Source organism: Caloenas nicobarica, chromosome 4 (assembly GCF_036013445.1).
Source record: "Caloenas nicobarica isolate bCalNic1 chromosome 4, bCalNic1.hap1, whole genome shotgun sequence".
Taxonomy (NCBI): domain Eukaryota; kingdom Metazoa; phylum Chordata; class Aves; order Columbiformes; family Columbidae; genus Caloenas; species Caloenas nicobarica.
Genome location: NC_088248.1, coordinates 15,298,589 through 15,312,979, shown reverse-complemented (window position 1 = coordinate 15,312,979; position 14,391 = coordinate 15,298,589). Strand labels below are relative to the sequence as shown.

At 36.5% G+C, this 14,391-nt stretch overlaps 1 protein-coding gene across 3 annotated transcripts; it reads left to right on the top strand.

Moving 5' to 3' along the window:
- Window positions 1-66: 66 nt before the first annotated feature.
- On the top strand, window positions 67-14,014 carry MFSD8 (major facilitator superfamily domain containing 8). 3 transcript variants are annotated; one of them, XM_065634514.1, is made up of 12 exons: window positions 67-277; window positions 1,739-1,824; window positions 2,847-2,890; window positions 4,069-4,309; window positions 4,694-4,756; window positions 6,221-6,365; window positions 6,964-7,022; window positions 8,113-8,221; window positions 9,165-9,299; window positions 9,685-9,788; window positions 9,887-10,143; window positions 10,892-14,014. In XM_065634514.1, exons 1-12 carry the CDS (start codon window positions 189-191, stop codon window positions 11,105-11,107), a joined length of 1,548 nt encoding a protein of 515 aa, XP_065490586.1. In that variant the 5' UTR covers window positions 67-188; the 3' UTR covers window positions 11,108-14,014. The 3 variants fall into 3 exon arrangements, with proteins under 3 accessions (XP_065490586.1, XP_065490585.1, XP_065490587.1); XM_065634513.1 differs by having other exon boundaries at window positions 4,643-4,756; XM_065634515.1 differs by lacking the exon at window positions 9,165-9,299 and having other exon boundaries at window positions 4,643-4,756.
- The last annotated feature ends 377 nt before the right edge of the window (window positions 14,015-14,391 follow it).

Here is a 14,391-nt window from a genome sequence, read left to right as displayed (position 1 = left end):
GTGCGCATGCGCCCGGCAGCGTCACGCGGGAGGCCGCTGGCCCCGCGCTCACGCCCCTCACCCGCCCCCTGGCGGTGCCAGCCGCGGAGGCGCGAGGGGCGGCCGGGAGGGCCGGGGGCCGGATCCCGGCACTGGATCCCGGCGCTGGATCCCGGCACTACGGGGCTCGGGAGCGGCCGCAGGTCGGTATGGCGGCTGCCGTTTCCGGTCCGGAGGTGGCTGCTGAAGGGCAGGAGCCTTTGCTGGGTCCCGGAGAGGCGGAGGAGGAGGCGGGCAGGTGGGTTCCTTCCTTCCCGCGGCTCTCCGCGCTGAGGCGGCTGCGCTGCGCCGACAGGCGCCTGCTGCCCGCCCGGCTCCGCGCTGACGGCGGCCGTGCCTCCCTCCCCGCGCGGGTCTTGAGAGGAACCGCCCGTGGGTGACGAGTCCCTCTGGCCCCTGCGTGGGCGCTTTACCCGCAGGGAAAGCCCGAGCCTGGGGGAAGCTGCCGGCCGGGCTGGTTCTGTCTGTGGAAAAAAACGCGCTCGCTTGGGAAGTTTCTAAAAAAAACCCGTAAAAATCGATTATTGTGGTGCTGTAATCTATATACTTATTAGCGCTCTTCTTGTGGGGGCAGCAACCGATCGCTTGTGGTTTTTTTTTTCCTTCTGTCAGGAAAACAACAGTATCTTGCGTGTGTTGGGGTAGCTGCTTCTGCTGTGGCCTTTGCTGAAGTGTTCTCATACTTGAAGTGTACCGCTTGATTTAACTAGAATATTGAAAATAACCTAACATAGCATACACACAGCATATACAACAGTTTGACAGACTTCTTCCTATGCATGACAGGCAATAAGATTACATTTAGAAACATCGTTTATATGCTTAGAGTTTCATTGAACCAGGACACTTCAATGGTCTAAACACTTCTGAAGAAACGGATGTACAAATCACGCTGTGGAATAGCTATATTAGCTTTAAAATTGTGTGTATGCCTAAGGCCTAGGTAAACAATGTTTATAAACTCTGTTCAGGCATATATAACCTAGGTCTGCATCTTGTGGACAGAGATTATTTTGTTTAGAATACTTCAAAATCAAAACAAGTGAGGAACCCTGAAATGTTCTTGCGTCTGAAAAAGTATGGGAGTTTCAGAAGGTGCTTATGAATTTCAGAAAAATATATTAATGCTCATCAAGTTTGTAACTTCTATTGTAAAATTTTTTGCAGCCTTTACAATCTTTAGCAATATTTTTTGCACACATTTTTACATTTTTTAGTTATTTTCTCATGGTAAGAATAGACTGGCCGTACCTTTTAGCTTCATCAGTAGTTGTTCAGATTTTGATTTTTTTGCTTTACAGTCACAGTTCTGAGAATATATCTAGGGTTTTATGGTTTAATACACACTTCTTAAGGCCTTTACCTGAGATATGTGATACTTCAAAGTGTCTGCAAAGAGTTTGCAGAATTGAAGATCTCTAGATAAAGAGCTGTTTGTGTAACACTTGAATGCAATGGTATGTGATTAGCATTTGTATTAGTTTTTTGATTTGTCAATCTAGTATTTTCCAGTAAAAAATAAGTTTGCTTCTAAAATAATTTCTTTGTATTCTTTACTGTGTAGAAGTCCATTTCAGCAAAACAATTTACACAATTGTGCTGAGAGGTTTGTGAAAAATGTTTTCAAGGTTCTGTGGGAACAACTAGAAGAGAATCTGATAATGATTTATTTCTCTCTTGGCTTTTGGTTCAAAACCAGGGATGTTGTGGAAACACAAGAGCACTATAAGAGCAGGTGGCGGTCCATCTGGATTATGTATCTTACTATGTTCCTCAGTAGTGTAGGTGAGTAAACACAGGTGGATTTCAATGTTATTTGCTTAATGAATACATTTTGGTTTGAAAATTATGTGGTTTTCTGGATTGCAGCTACATAGCTCCTGTAATGCTACTATTCCTTTTATAACCTTAGAAAGCTTCATTTTCTGATTCTTCAAAAGAGAAGATATGACGAGCAAATCAAACAGAAAGTTACATTTAATAAGATAAGTTAAATAATACTCCAGTTTGAGACTAAATGACTATTACCTAAATCTTTGGTTTTTATCTTTGTAATAGTTTGGGGTAAAAGATAGTGGCAGAATAAGGTTATTGCTCAGAACCAAGCAAAACAAATGTCACACTTTTATCATCCAAAGTGAAACTACTAGGGAATGAAAATAGAAATAATGCTGTTCTTAAGAGGTATGATCTTCGTAGGAATGTATCTTATCTATTTCAAATGTGTAGGAGAGCCTGTTTTCTCCTATGGGATTTTACATCTCCAGTGCAAAATGAATTAGTGTTTCTTTCCTAAATAATTGCCCCTGGAAATGAGAATTCTGTTGATTTTTGACTTCTGATGATTTTCTGTGGACCTAGAAATGATCTTAAAAATCATAGGATACTTCAGTGATTTTTCTTTAATTTGCTGAATTAAAATATCTTTGCTAAATTAATACAAATATGTCAGTATATCAAGAAATTCTTTTTGCTCTGGGGACCTTGTTGTCTTTCCATTGGGAAGAAAAATCCCATGTAGTTTTCTTGGCACATCATTATTTTTTTCATAAGAGTTTTTTTTGTTTAGTGTGTCCAGACCTATAAAATGTCCCTTTAAAAATAGTTCCTCCTGTTAGGAGGAATTATCACTGCTTAAACAAGCACATAATACCTAGGTTTTTTGAGGCGATAGACTGATGCACAGTTTTAGACTATGATACGCTTAAGAGCAGAAGAATGAACCTGTAGCAACTGTTTCAGTAAAGCAAATTACTCATAAACATGGCAAATAAAGTAACTTCAGTTATGTTTTTACTGCATTACAGGTTTTTCAATTGTAATTATGTCTGTGTGGCCATATCTCCGAAAGGTTTGTAAATGTGTGTTGTTTTTTTAAAAATTAATAAGAACACAAAACTCAGAAAGTATGCTGCTCAGGAAGTATGTACTACTAAACTTGGCATTTTATTTAGGAAGGAGAAACAGTAAGGGAAAGTGTGTGGTTATGTAAGAGTTTTATTTTTGCCATCCACTTATCTTTCATTATTTGATGTAAAATCAGTCAGTTGATCTACCGAATTGATAAAGGTGCATCATAATCCAGACATGTTTGGTTTTCCAATATTATTTCACTGTTTTCTTGGGCAATGAATCAATAAAAAACTGAATGCATTTGTAGTGTTAAAACATAATATACAAGACTTGTCTGCATTTTGGGGAAAAAAAAAAAAATGCGCGCCGATGGTAGAAGTTGCTCTGTGAATGTAAGATCGTTGCATGTAGACCTTCTTGATATTCTTAATAAGGAATTGCCTGTGTTCCTGGATAGTGCTTTTAGTTTGTTGTTGTTTTGGTTTTTTCTTTATTACATTATTGTTGAAAGTGGCATAAATGGTCTCTAAAACTTTAATCCGCTCTAGGATTTTACTTCTCCTGGAATTGTAGAGGCAGTTCCAGGTGCAAATGTGAAAGAACTTATCCTGGGCAGGGTCCTAGAGATACTGTTAAAATTGAGGCTGGTGCTGAATTCTTGGAGAAGAGAAGATGCATCATCAGCCTTATAAGTCTGGACAGACTCAGACATGTGCAGAGATGATTTCAGTGATTCCTTGTTCCTGGCCTGTAAACTGTCTACCGTACTGCTTAAATTATGTCTATAGTCTATAACATCAGCAGTGCGGTATGAGAACTATTTGAATTTGCTGTGAGCCATTTCCAGTCTCAGAAGCAAAGCATTTTTTGTTGGTTTGGTGCATTGCTAGAGACAATTAACCAAGTTGTGTTGCCTCAGACAAAGTACTATGTGAAAACAACTGCTTCAGAGACCACAAGTGGTGTGTTTCCGTAACACCATGCAATGCCGTGCAGACACACTAACGTGTAGCGATAGCTTAGGTTTGACACTGCATTGCATAGTGCCATCTACCCTCAGAATTAATTACATGGCAGAGGCTTAGGTATTTCAAGTACTGATTCTAAAATGGTTTTGTTGATATTATAAAATACTAAAATTTCTTACCCATATAGTTGATTAATTTGTTTCTGCAGATTGATCCAACAGCAGATGCGAGTTTCTTGGGCTGGATTATAGCTTCATATAGCATTGGCCAAATGGTTGCCTCTCCCCTCTTTGGCTTCTGGTCCAATTACAGGCCAAGGAGAGAACCTCTTGTTGTTTCAACTGCGATTTCTGTAGCTGCTAATTGTCTTTATGCCTACGTCCATGTACCTCATTCGCACAACAAATACTACATGCTGACTGCACGTGTTCTTGTGGGATTTGGAGCAGGTAACCCCAGCAGAACGTATGTTTCTGAAAAGTAATTATTTCCGCATCTTCTGTAAGATAGTTAACATGATATTTTAATACAAGATTTACCATTATGTGACTGAAAATGTGTTACTTAACAAAGCATAGACTTGGCCAATTCTAGATTATAATAAAATTGATATTAATAAAATTTTGTAATCGTGCAGTTGTGTATGAATACTATAGGGAGTGCTGGCTTTTATTTTCTTGTAAAGTATGAAAAAAAAACCTAAAATATATGTACCTGGATAATTTAAGGACATAAGTTAGTATTTACATGAACACTTCCTTGGTTTTGTTTTTTTTTTGAAGGAAATGTGGCTGTAGTTCGATCGTATATTGCGGGTGCCACTTCTCTTACAGAAAGAACAAGTGCCATGGCCAATACCAGTGCCTGCCAAGCAGTCGGCTTCATACTAGGACCAGGTAAAGCATATCTTCTTTTCTCACTTCTCTAATACTTTTTAGAATGAAATTAGGCATTGGAAGTAGGAAACCTCAGCAGCTGTATGTTGGGGATTTTAAGGCTTGTCAGTAGTATCAAAACCAAATAAATGGGATCCACTCATATATACTTGTGTATGCCCATATAAATGGAATATTCTAGTCGAAAGAAATTCTAACTGCTTGTAGTTAAAAACTAGCTGGTTTGGATTGCTGGCTGTAGGAAAAACAAGTTCCTAGATACTTTCTTGTAACTAGTACGCACTAAAGAGTCTACGACCAATTGCTCTTTATTCACAGAGAAAGGAATTTAACATTACTATACTCGCAGAAACATTTCCACCTTTCCAAAATGACTGAAAATTTTACTGTGTCTCACATTTTGTAGAAAATAACATCCAACAGGTCTTTCTGATCTTGTAGTATCAATCACATAATCTTCATATTGGCAAAAATGTTAAGACATAGCACAGATATTACAGAGAGCTAAGGGAACGAAGAGCTCAAGGGGTCTTGGTTAGATCAGGGGTACCTGTGGCTCCTGAGATACTCTATCTGCTTCAAGGGAGAAATGTGTTAGATTTGCCGTGTGTTGTAGAAAGTTACCAGCAGTGTTGTCCTAAACAGCCTCTACTGGTTACTTGTCTCCTATAGCTGGAGATTAAGATTATCCAATTAGTAGAGCAGAAATGCTCTGTGTATAATAATATGATGAGGTGAATGTTTAAGGCTGAAAGATTTTTCTCTAGCTGATTATTACTAGTGCTGTTAATAGAGCAATACAGCAACAAACAGTCTGCACTTTTTGTGTGATTTACATAGAGTATAAATTCAGCTAATTCACTCTCCTAATTTGATATGGGATATCAGTCTGTTTCCTAACTAGTAGTAAGCAGATGACCTGATCTTACAGTCTTTTGCTCTGCACCAATTTAAACATTAATTAATTTAAAAAAAACAAAACAAAACACAAAACACCACCAACAAAATCACCACAAAACCAACCAACCAACCAAACAAACAAAACCAACCCAAACTGCTTTTCTCTCTAGCTTGCTCTTAGCAGGAGAGATAGTCCAATCCCAGGACCAAGGTTTTCCATGTAGAGGGAAGAGTAAAAAGAGTGAATCAGCTGTCTGCACATGGTCCAGAAATTTAACCATTGGTACACTCAGAATTCAGTTCCCGTTCTTTCAGTGTTGTGCTCTTGCTTATGCAACATGTAGATATATCTAACCAAGTAGTTTTCTGGGTAGTTGAGATCCCACTGGTATCTGTCAGTTTATTTAGAGTAGGATTCTCAAAATGTAAAATGTTTGACAAGTATAATGTTTAAATTTCACTTAGCAATTAGAAAAACTTTGCTTATCCAGTTTTATATGTTTATTTGATGTGTTCTAATATTAATGATTCTCAAGATATTCTTAATACAATAATGTTTTTAAGTTTTTCAGACATGTTTTACACTTATTGGAGAAGAAGGAATAACATGGAAATTAGTTCGTCTTCAGCTGAACATGTATACGGCACCAGTTTTATTTGGAGCTCTCTTAGGAGTAATTAATATTATTCTCATCTTTGCCATATTCAGGTAATCAAGTCAAAAAAGAGAAATATTCTACCTGTTTTAGTGGCTGGCTTGTAATGAATAATATGCTGCTCAGAAGGAGGAGCACTTAAACTATAAGCTGTTATTTACTTGTTAGGGTTTCTACCTGCTCTAATACAAGTCTTTTTCATTATGCTAATAAATTAAGTGATGTAACAGCTAGAATGTAAACTGATGAAAAAAGTTTGAGCTTTTAGATTATTAGCCTAGCCTTGGTTGATGGTATCTGCCCATGTTTTTCTCTGAAGAGGAATAAGGTTAGCTTGTCTGTAGGGTTCTAACTGTCTGTGTCTTTCTCTTAAGAATCTCGAGGGGGAATTTTTATGCATTGTCGCTTTGGTGACAGTGAGGGGAGGAGAGAGATGCACACAGATATGTGATATTCGCCTACTAGAATATTTCCTTTATTGAATATGATGGTGTCCACTGCAGTCAGATGTAGACTACACAGATGATGTTTAAAGGAGCTGGGAATAATTAGAATCTAAGATTATGCCATTTAGAAATATTTTAGTATAAACTTCAGTCAACAGTAGATCAAATAAATATGTGTATTAATTAAACAGTTCTACATTTCTAGAGAGCATCGTGTGGATGACATGGGACGTCAATGCAAAAGTATCAATTCTGAAGGAGAAGGTATCTGTTTTCTTGAAAACTTATTCTGCGATGATATTTTTGAAGTACTCTCCTATTACATGCAAGCATTTAGAAGTATTCTAAAGTCTGATGGATTGGGAAGTCTAAGTGGAAAATAGGCTATGTCTCTTTCTAACTGGTCCAGAAATTGCTTTGTGTCCACATGTGTCCCTAGTGCTGTCTGGTAGCAAAGAAGTAAAACCTGTATAGATCCTTCTAGATTTTCACCTTGGAACTGTCTCTTCCAAGAGACAGGATTAAGTGAATATGGACATCAAAAAAATATCCCTTAACTTCTACTCTCTAGCCATACTTCTGTTCTATATCATGCTGAGTTATTTTGTTACTGCATATCAGCTTTCCCCTACGGCATCTTATTAAAAGGCGTATGTTGTATAAGTAAATTTGGTTGCTGACACTAAAGTACAGTAATGGCCACGTACAGTGAAACAGCTTGTCTTCAATATATACCCTTTTTGTACCCTTTTATATACCAATATGTACCCTTTTTGTACACAGTTCAAATTTTTAAAATGTTGTGAGTACCCCTTTCACTTGAAGAATAAAAAGTATATGAAAGATTATTTTAAACCTCTTTTAAAATCTATGGAAGTCTCCAGTTTCAGTATTGTATTAGTTTTGTGTTTAAAAAAGGAGCTGTATGTGCACACCACACACGGGTGTTCTGTGTATGGAAATGCTATGCCCAGGTTAGAGGAACAAAGTTGTACACTTTTGACCTTCAGAGAGGAACAGAAAGCGTTTCTGTTTCCGTTGTAAAGACATTTAAAGAAGTTTGCTTATTTTGCTGTCACTCGGGACTTGTCAGTCCCAGCATTACAGTAGGACAACAGATGGTATAACCAACTTGGAAATAATTTTCCCTCATTGTCAGAGAAATTGAAGTTTCAACAATTCCATTTCAATTTAAAAATGTTATACGTAGATTGTCAAAACATAACTGCTTAGCTGCCCACCAAACTGCATGTTTACTATTTAACAGAATAAGGAAGGCATTACAGTTTATAATTTGTGGTGGTGTAAAAAAAGCTCAGTTTACAGTTTAGATTATTATTTTGTTTTGTTGCAGGAAGTGATGGTGTGGATCAGGACACAGAAGGAAATGTTGACCATGTTGCTGTGGTAGCAATCAATTTTCTTTTCTTTGTCATCCTGTTTGTGTTTGCTGTCTTTGAAACGTAAGTTTGTCTATTTTCTCTCAAAATACTTAGACATATAATGTAGTTAGACCTGACGTGTATGTAAAAGCTTTTCTGTTGCACTCATTTTCTTAACCGTACTCTTCATTAATAGAAGTGCAAACCAGAAGTAGCTTAGCTTGGGCTACCTAAAATCTTTAGAGAAACTGTCTTCAATTGAGTACCTTGTTCTATACTTTTAATTCTAATTTTGTGTAATTTCTTAGTATGATTCTAATTAGCTCCAAAAGCTCCAGTGAAGCTCTTATTTCAGCAATTATTAAAACAATGATTTGATAGAGTTAATGCAATTATATTTTTAAATGTACTATTTTACATGACTTTTTTTTTTTACGTAAAGTGGTGTGTTATTCAATCCCAAATTTTCTGTAAGAAAATAAGTAAAATATAACAACATTACCTCAGACTGAAGTATACTTCATTTTTTTAATTTATAAAGTACTTTGAGTATATAAGGTATATTTTGTGAGGTTTTTAAACTGTAATGTAGCTAAAATTTCTTTTAACAGTATGTGTCTGTCTTAATTGCATTTGTAGAAAACTGAGTTTCTAGAGACTGTTGCTAAAACTGAAACAGTCTAAATATTTTTTAATTTTATACTAACTGAATCTGATTTTCCTTTTTCTTTCTATTACTCTACTTTAACTCCATCATCTTTTTGTGAACTATTGGAAGTAGATTAAGGATGCTTCAGGGTATGGCTGGTGTAATGCAGTTGCAGATTTTGTCTAGTGGATTTATTTTTAATAAATGGTGCATGACATAATTAGTTTATAAGTATCCTGTGTTTTCTGATATGTCCATCTAAAGGAAAGGCTTCTGTAGCCCTGTGTTTGCTGTTTGGGACAATATATGTATGGAAATGGCTGTATAGAAGAAGCTTTTTTTTTTAATTAACGTCATTTTGTTCCATGAATTTAGTATAGCAACTCCGTTGACAATGGATATGTATTCGTGGACCAGGAAACAAGCTGTTTTTTATAATGGAATAATCCTTAGTGTGGTTGGCATTGAGTCGGTTATTATTTTCATGGCGGTTAAAGCACTATCTAAAAAGTAAGTTTTGGAGTTTATTGGTATTTTTTTCCTTATGTTATTAGCCAACTCTGAAAAGCTATATGGCAAGGCCAAATCTGCATTACTTAAATCCTTTACTTGCTGATGAATTTGGGCTTACTATGACAAAGAAGTAGATCCAATTTTGACACAGCCATGATGCTTGCTGTTCTTTTATTCTATTAATGTAACCACCCTGCTTGTCTGTCTTTAACCCTTGAATCACAAGAAAAACAGGTTTTAAGTTACTGTGATTTTTGCGATTTTGTTGCAGGAGTTTTGGTTAGGCACCTTTTCAACAAACTAATGGGCCATGTCATTAGCATCTTCATAAATTTTTCTTTAATTAAATTATATAGTTAATTGTGATTTCATTGTTTGATAGGACTGGTGAGCGTGCCATACTCCATGGAGGCTTACTGATTGTCTTGGTTGGATTCTTTATCTTACTGCCTTGGGGGAAAAAACTGCCAAATATCCAGTGGCAAGGTATAATTCAAGTCGTGCTAAACTATTGTCATAATGTTTTATTGAAAACTTTTTACTGTTTTTTTTTTGTTAATGCTATGCATAACTTATTTTTACAGAAATAAAGAATAACTCAATTCCCAGAACTTCCATTGACACGTTAATGCCTTTCTGGAGTTTGGAAGCAATGGAGCCTCCATCCAACCACACAGTGGAACCCGTAGGCTGCCCCGTCACACAGTCCTGGTGCCTGAATACTCCTATGATCTATCTGGCCCAGTATATCAGCTCTAACATCCTCATAGGATTAGGCTATCCAGTTTGTAATGTCATGTCCTACACTATATATTCAAAAATTCTAGGACCAAAGCCGCAGGTAAGCATGATGTCTGAACAGTTTATTTCATTTGCTCTCCAAGACTTGCACCCTCTTTATTAGAATAAGGGACCTGGCTAAAATTCCTTTAGTCATTACCAAAATAATAGTACATTTCAATCGGGGTAGAAGTTTCCAGGAACTCTAATATTATTTAAAATCCAATGCAAGTTCCCTAGAGGAATTAGAAAGCAAAGATCATACTATAATTTATGGCAAAACTTAACAGTGTGAAAGTTTCAGAACAACTCAGCCCAAAGCTTGTAGCTTTCACAACTGTGCTGGAAGAGTCATTTTTGTAACAACCAGTTATATATTTAGAATATCAGTATGGAAGAATGTTCCACTTACTAAGTATATTATATAAAGACTACAAATGCTGTGATACCTCTAAGTTATTGGTATTTTACAGTGGTGAAACACATAACAAGCTCATGTTACTGCTTAAAAAAAAGTCTTCCTTTTTCACCACTTACCTTATTTTTTCCATATTATATTTTGCTATAAGAGACTAAAAGCTTTGAGCCATAATGCCTTTTCATTAGAAAGCTGTGGAATATGTACCTCAGTAAAGCCTTTGAATTAATGCTTGGAGAAGCTGAGCAGTGCTCTTGGAAACTAAGTATCTGAATGCTTTACAAAAGATCACTTAAACACTTCTAAATTTTCTAATGAGGATAATTGGTGGGAATTATTGGCTGGCCAAATATTTCCTGTGTCACTAACACAAGCTTTTGATCTTGTGTAGGGTGTCTACATGGGATGGTTAACTGCCTCTGGAAGTGGAGCACGAATACTTGGGCCTGTCTTTGTGAGCCAAATATACACTCACCTGGGACCACGCTGGGCATTTAGCTTAATCTGTGGAGTAGTTGTAGTCTCTCTCTTACTCTTGGAGATAGTATACAAGAGACTTATTGCATTTTCTGTCAGATATGGAAGGATGCAAGAAGAGACTTGTTAAATATGTATTAAAAAAAGCAACAACAAAAGCAAACCCAAACAGAAATAATACTTACCTTATTACTACTTTTTAACGAGAAATACCTAACCACTGACCTTGTTGGCTGTATGCTAAGAACAGTAGACCTGTACTTACACATTGACAGAACATGTAACTTGGTCATATCCTAATCTGTGTTTACACCTGCTGCAGTAGAGCTTTTGTGTTCTGCTTTCCTAGCAGCAGCGGAAGGGATGTGAACAAGTTAGATCCATACCATGGCACATTTGAAGTGTGTATAGTCCAAATGATGTGCCTGTGTACTGAATGCAGCTGTGAAGGTCACAGGTTAAGTGCATCCTTTCCAGAAAGAATGAAAATAAATATTATCTTGATTCTGTGAATCAGGATTAGTAACTCTTCTGTAACTACAAGATTAGTTGAGCTGCATGCACTTTGTATGAAAACATCATTTCTTAAGTGAACCTTCTGATCATGTTTGCTAGCTTGTAAGCACTGGTTAATACAAAATGTCTCACTTTGGAAACTGTTACATATCAATAACAAATCTTCTCCAGGATTTTAAATGAAATGTGACAGAATGGTAGAGGAAGGTGGATGCCTACTTCACAAGCAGTTTATTTGGAATTTGGGTATTTAAGTTGGTTAAGAGCCATCGAAAATCACAGCCTCAGTGGTTGTTACTTGAACTACAGGAAATCATATGTGCAATTTTTCTTCTACTGTTTTGCCGAATGCCTTTTTGTAACAAGAAAGAGAACCTGCAGAGTTGAATTACATACAGCTCCCAGAAGGAAATACTAAGCAAGATAGTTTACGCTTTTGTTGTCATTTGTGAGAAGGAACGGACTGTGCTGAGTGAGCAGTGTTGATGAAGTTAAAAAGGAGGAAACTGGCTCCTCGGCTGTTGACTGTTCTCTGTAGACTTATTTTTTTTTGCCGATAATACGGTACAAGAAACAGGAATTTACAATGTTTGAATAATTCAGTGTTTATTTTAAAATGTGAAATAATAAATTTCCTTCATAAGAGGGCCTAAGATCATCTGTATGGGTTGATCGGTTTCAATACTACTGAGGAAAAAAAAAAAATCTGGAATAACTCCAGTATGAGAGTTGTAGCTGCTGTTTAATGTGTCTAATGTTTGATGCTTACTGAATTTATTAAATGTAGTTAAGTATTCCTATGTGATTGTTCAAACACTAAAAGACTATTGAATTAAAAGATTATTTTTTTCAATACTGACTGAAGGGAATACAGAAATTGTATTCTACCTTGTGTTTTCTGCTGCAGAATCACAAGATGTTATGAGAAAGAACTTTGCTTTTATAAGCATTTATTTTATATGCTAATTTGCAATAAATAGTACCAGAAATACTGTGTTTTGGTGGTGAAAACAGACTGCAACATGAAGTGCTCAGAGTTACAGCAATGGAAATTTACTTCAGTTATGAGAAACTGGTGTTACTTCAAAAATGAGAAATGTAAGTTTTCAAAATGGTTACAACGTGGTTACAACCCAGTTTGTGCTGAATGTCTGGACAAAGTATGTATGTTTTAGAGGTTTTATTACTGTTGTTCTTTAGGCTAGCTAACTTCCAACTTAGGAGTGAGAAAATGTTTGGGTACATGGAGGGTTTATTGTAGTGGTAACTTAAAGGGTTAAGGATAAAACTAGATTCAAGTCTCTTCTGCAGTGAATACCTATGGAATACAGAATACCCGTGGAAAGGAGGGGTAGCCTATGCACATTAATAGTTTACATAACAATTAAAATAAGAAAGCAAGGTTTGAAATTCTTTGGTCAGAGTTGTTTTTATTTTCCCAGGTCTGCTGTGTTTTAAGCTATGGCTTGCTTGTTATGGATAACCATCCTCTCATTCTTACAAAACATGTTCTTGTTATTCTAAGGCAGGGCTTCGGTTTTTTTTTCTTTTTTTCTTCTGGTTAACTATGTAGAGAAACAGCACTTAAGTCACACTGTTCCTTACAAACTAGCTGATTCTTCTTTCTAAGCATTTATGCCTATCTAGCCTCTGATATCTGCCTCTTAGGCTTTCTTCAACTGTTTGTACATTGAGCTTTCACATCAAACTAGATTATATTATGTCTGAAGTGAAGATAATCAGTGTGGCTGATAATGCAAGTTTTTAACACCTTACTAAGCTTGACATGCTACTTGAAAGGTCAGTTGATTTAAAAGTAGTAAAACAATGTTTCGTTTTAAGAAAACTGTATTTATGTGCATGTGCAAGTGTTTATATCTACAGTTGCATTCAAAAAAAGCCTTAAGAGTCTGCATAAGAGCTATACATACTACTTGGTTTATCAAGACTTGTAATAGCCAAGTCATTTTACCATGTCATTCCACCTGTGAGTAGCAAGATCAAACACAAGGAGGTTTACTTATCAACTGAAAGAACAGTTAAAAACAACAACAAAAAATCTGGGGGAATTATTTAAGGCTTTTTTTTTTTTTAAATGCTACTTGCACATCTTTCTTGATGTTCCTAGTGCCAAAAACCTTTATTTGCAAACTATGTCCTTGAGTTGGACATGACAAAAATAATCAAAATTGTCTCTATTGGAGACTAGATTAATAAGGAGGATTGACCAAGTCAAGGCTAATTCAGCTCTAAGTTGAGCCTGTGGATTTGAAAAAGCTGCATTGAAATACCTCTTTCCTTAAGGTTTTACACCTCCATTTACTGTGCCTATACTGCCTGTGCAAGCCAGTGTCAACTTCTCTGACACTCTCCAACCCCATTCCCTTACTGATACTGTTTTGGCCCCCACTGTTCCACTTAATTACACAGACTTCTTTATAAGGTATGAAAAAGGCCTAAGTTGAGTATGAGTGCAAGCACCGTCAAGAGTGTTAGCACACTTGAAGCAAAATTCTTTAAAAAAGCTACTGTTAATGCTACTTCAGTTTAAGTGTGATTGATAATGTGTAAGACAAGGTCAAAATATCTAAAGTTAATAAAATTCCTACAAGGTAACAAACTGAGTCAGTTACTGCAGTTGTGTAGTTTGCTTTCCTCTCAACTGTGCTCCTAGTCTTAGTCAGCTGTAGCCCAGAGGTAAAATATTAAATATTGAAAACACAGTGCAATTTTCCAGTTCATCAAGTTAGAAGTAACTTTGTGCAACAATTTTATACTGTTTCTCCTGAACTCTTCCTTTTATAAATTGAGCTTAAGACTTAGAGGAAAGGGCTCTTAGTAAACCATCACTTGAACATGAAACAAATAAATAGATCTGGACAATTACCACTGCATTTA

Bases quoted from the DNA above. Each gene is read 5' to 3' on its own strand.
- MFSD8 (XM_065634513.1), top strand. From the start codon at position 189: ATGGCGGCTGCCGTTTCCGGTCCGGAGGTGGCTGCTGAAGGGCAGGAG. The intron at 4,310-4,642 runs GTAACCCCAGCA...TTTTTTTTGAAG, and splicing joins TCTTGTGGGATTTGGAGCAG to GAAATGTGGCTGTAGTTCGA. The intron at 9,300-9,684 runs GTAAGTTTTGGA...ATTGTTTGATAG, and splicing joins GTTAAAGCACTATCTAAAAA to GACTGGTGAGCGTGCCATAC.